The sequence below is a fragment of the Orbicella franksi genome, chromosome 15 (assembly GCF_964199315.1).
Source record: "Orbicella franksi chromosome 15, jaOrbFran1.1, whole genome shotgun sequence".
Taxonomy (NCBI): Eukaryota; Metazoa; Cnidaria; class Anthozoa; order Scleractinia; family Merulinidae; genus Orbicella; species Orbicella franksi.
In genome coordinates, this window is record NC_138159.1 from 18,393,655 (window position 1) to 18,397,846 (window position 4,192).

Sequence of the window (4,192 nt, forward strand, 5' to 3'; positions counted from 1 at the left end):
TGGTTTCTAGCCTGCGAACGCAGGCGTTTTCCCGGCTGTCACTTGGTTCCGCCGAAAATAACGTCTGCGAAGCCGAACCAGAAAACGATTTCTGTGACGTAATGACTTTTGTTTCTCCTTGGCCAATTAGATTCCATGATAGAATGAAACTCGAGTGCTCCTCACAGCGAATACCTCGCGCAGTAGTCCTGGGGCTACTTGAGCTAAACTGTGATTGGCTTAAAATTCCTACGTCACAGAAATCGTTCCTGGCTCGGGTTTGCAGACGTTTTTTTTCGGCGGAACCAAGTGACAGCCGGAAATACGTCTGCGCTCGCAGGCTAGTTGGTTTCTCTCTAAAGAGACTCTAAAAAGAGATTGAAATTCTGCCAAAGTTTGCTCGTCCTCTTTTCTTTTTTTTCCCATCAGCTTTTTTGGCACTTCCATAAATAAATGTTGTTACAAGAAAATAGTCAATATTTTTGCATTTTAGTTTGCAACTTTAGATGTTGGTCTGGATGGGAAAATCTAGACCGCTTTCAATACCGATTTCAGCCAATCAAATTCGTGAACTCGGTAGTTCCCAGTCCTTGTGAGACACAGCCATATAATAATACCGTGTACAAGTTTATCTGACCGTGTTCGCAAAAACATGGCCGCAAAGAGCTCAAAGACAGTCTCAGCAGTCACAAGTGCCTTGCTAGGATATTGGCCCGTCACGATCTGGTCACATGGTACAAAATCAGACATGCTGGGACGCAAGTTGCACAGTGGGACTTCCAAACCAAGGGCAGGTCAAGGTGAACTGGTACGAGTTGCTTTGTTTTGGGAGTCCCACTATGCAAGATGCGTCCCAGCATGTGTGATTTTGTACCATGTGATCGGATCGTGCAAGGGGCCTATTGGCGTCTCAGTCTGGAATTCCATCCCACTTTCCGTGAAATTACTAATCAGATCTAAATTCCGAAATAAAATAAAGGAACTACACCTTGATGTGTTACTCAATGTGAAGATAACTATATTAGCTTATACTGAAATCTCCCAACTGACACATAAATTTTCCAAATTAACAAAGTTTATTAATAATTGTATTTTCATTACTTATGTATGTGCGCATTACACTGTTACTTTCTTTTCGATTACCTTAAGTTTTTCTATTGTTAATTTGTATCTTTTGTTACTTTGTTGTAAATTATCATTACTTTTTGTCATTCTTTCCCTTTAACATAAACTTAGTTCCGGAACTAAGTTCGGGAGAGAGCAATCGTAAGTGTATAGAAAAAACAATGAAATTACAGTTTAGCTCAGTTCAGTTCAAGTTTAATATGATAAAGCCTGATTTATTAGCTGGTTTTTAATTGTTATAAAGGCAGCAACTCCAGTGAGAAACGCTAGAGCCCACGATAATTTCTGGAGACAATAACAATAAGAAGAACATATACCAATCGTTGCTGTTACTTTATATGAGTAAAGTTCTTTGATCAATTCAAAGTAGATGAATATTCATTTGTAACGGATGAAAATTATGAAATAAAATAAGGCTATAGATGTCTCTTTTTACATTCTATTCAATCATTTTCTTGACTACATTGGAAAGTGGTGAAATCTAAGATGGCAAATCCAATATGGCGTATGTTTTGACATCATAGCCAGCAAAAATCATATCATCTTACAGAGCAAGTTATGAATTTACTTTTACAGCTGAGAAACGTACAAATGCCGACTTTTCAGCATGCCACAAAATCGTGCATGAAAATCAACATGTAAGTTACAAAGTGCTTTCCAGCTCCATTTCTTTGTCACTGTCAGCGTCATAGCAGGGTGCGTAACTATACCTTGCGTCAGCCATATCCAAATCAGGACAATGGTGTAACATCATCCGTTGAAGTTGTTCCCGGATGACAGTGAATGAAGGCCTTTCAGCGGATTTTTGTTTCCAACACTGTCGCATCAGTTCATACCTGGGAAAAAGAGTAGCAGGTGTCAGTTATCATTTCATGAAAAAAACGGTGTTACATAGAAAGGAAGCTTACATCTCATCCGAGCACATCTGTGGTTGATCCATTCTGTATCCCGCTTTGAGAACCCCCGAGAGGTTTTCGTCAGTAATGTTAGGATATGGCACCTCGCCTAGATACAAAGAAAGAAGGAGATCAAAGAAGAAGATCAGTTTATGGGGCAGCGAGAGCATGTCGTTTAGAGCGGTGGTAGTATTATAGCCCAGAGGTCCCGACCCCAAGTCCACTCTCCTTTCCACTAGCTACATTTGTGATCGATAGCACCGATTTCAATTCCTCCGTCATGCTTGTACATATGCAACTGGTTAGCCTCTAGCAAGCTTGGATTACAACTGTTCCCGGCAGTTTGAGTGGCAGGCTTGGAAAATTGGAAACTATCCCAATGTAAGATGAAGCTTATTGCACTGGTTGCTATAGTCTAATCGTGCGTTAATTTACTCTTTATATATCAGGTCATGCAGGTTAGTTTACTGAATATGCTTGACACGTGAGCATAAATGAAGTGATATAATTACTTATAGCCCTCTGAACTGGAGTCGAGAGGAACATGGAGTGATGAACTGATTCTTGCCACGATCGCAGGTGTGTTACTCTACTAACTTAGCTATGAAGCCAAAGGAGATTGCGTATATAACACAATGGCTAGTCAAATTAAGTGGACATGATGCACGCACCGATTGTGAAAATCTCCCAAAGTAGAATACCATACGCCCATCTGTTGAGATAAATAACATAGACATTTGTAAATACCTAAAAGGAGGTAGGAAAAGACTGAGCCATCGATCAAGCTTAGTAGCTTGCCTAACTTCGAAAATTTTCCTGAATATATTTTCTATCCTGACCAACCCAGGAGCTCCTGGGCTCCTTCTGAACCGCAATATCATTGTCATTCTGAACAATAGCAAATAAAAAAAAGCGAATGATAATAAAATGGAATTAGTTCCACATCTTCCTCAAGACTGTGAAGCCTAAAACATCTCGAATTAATTTTGTTACCAAATTACCACAAACATAATTAACTGCAACCGCGAGTAGGTAAAACGCCTTTAATGTAATTCCTCACATTTGCATTGCGCATCCTTACCGCGCATAATTTATGGCGTCATTAGCGCGCGCTCGTGCACACGCACATTGAAAACATGACGGATTTGCCTTGATATTGAGCTCTGTCAGTTGAAAAATGGCTCTAGCTCACCAACGAGCACGGGCACCCCAATTTTTTTCCACTCATTGTAATCAACTGATCATAAGCTTTGCGTGAGGAAAGACTGATCTAATTTCTATTGCTATAAATTGAATAAATAAGAAAAATGGCAGATACACGGTGGTCTTTTCTATTTGGCAGTCGGTAACCACGTCAAGAAATTTGGTTCAAATTTTTAACCAAGGATTTAACTTTCTGTCTGAATCAATCTTAAAACGTTTATTTGTGTCCGACACAATGTATTGACTGTAGTTTAATGCGTGTTCTTATGAGTCCGGGCTCACAAAGATGTTACAATTACTGGGAATGCGTTCTTATAATAAGCATTAAGTAATGCCAAAATGAGGCATTTTCAATGCCTCACTGCTCCTTAATGAGCAGGGGCACCCCCCTTTTTCATTTCAAAATTGGAGTTATCATATGACAAATATTCAGTGGACAAAGGTTGAACAAAAATCTGTTGTCACTTTTATTTCAGAGGAATTACCTTAATTAATCTTATTTGGGCACCTAAATCATGCAATCCTCATTCAACCTTTGACTTAATAGGCCATTTCAGATTTGCCTTTTGCCTCTGTGTCAAAACGAGTGATCATGCGAAACCATTCATATGAAGTTGTGTTCTGCTACAGATTCGTTTTCATTTTAAATCAAACTTATTTTCACATAAAAGACTTAAAACGAGGATTTGGTTTCGAAAGGGAAACACAAGGTAACTCGGAAATGATCCATTGGGTTTGACTGCACCTGCTGATTAGGAATCTCGACGACTCCCTCACGTGATATTTTAAAACTTACACGTCGCTCTCTGTCGTGAACACTTGATCGTGAATGACTTCCGGTGACAACCATTTCATTGGCAGTTTTCTGGCAACATAGACTTTACGCGGCAAACCAAAGTCGGCTATTTTCACTAGCTTGCCTTCACAAACGAGAACATTTCTCGCCGCTAGGTCACGATGGACGAATCCTTTCCGCGACAGGAACTCCT

The 4,192-nt window shown here is 39.8% G+C and overlaps 1 protein-coding gene across 1 annotated transcript in view; it reads right to left on the bottom strand.

Moving 5' to 3' along the window:
• Nucleotides 1-1,096: 1,096 nt before the first annotated feature.
• The window catches only part of LOC145469432 (uncharacterized), an 11,415-nt gene continuing 8,319 nt past the window's right edge, over nucleotides 1,097-4,192 (bottom strand). The window contains exons 12-15 of the mRNA XM_081453153.1: nucleotides 4,000-4,190; nucleotides 2,672-2,712; nucleotides 2,013-2,109; nucleotides 1,097-1,940 (exon numbers count right to left, since the gene is read on the bottom strand). Coding sequence (XP_081309279.1) covers nucleotides 1,748-1,940; nucleotides 2,013-2,109; nucleotides 2,672-2,712; nucleotides 4,000-4,190 — 522 coding nt within the window. The 3' untranslated portion in view covers nucleotides 1,097-1,747. The remainder of the gene's footprint in view (nucleotides 1,941-2,012; nucleotides 2,110-2,671; nucleotides 2,713-3,999; nucleotides 4,191-4,192) is intronic.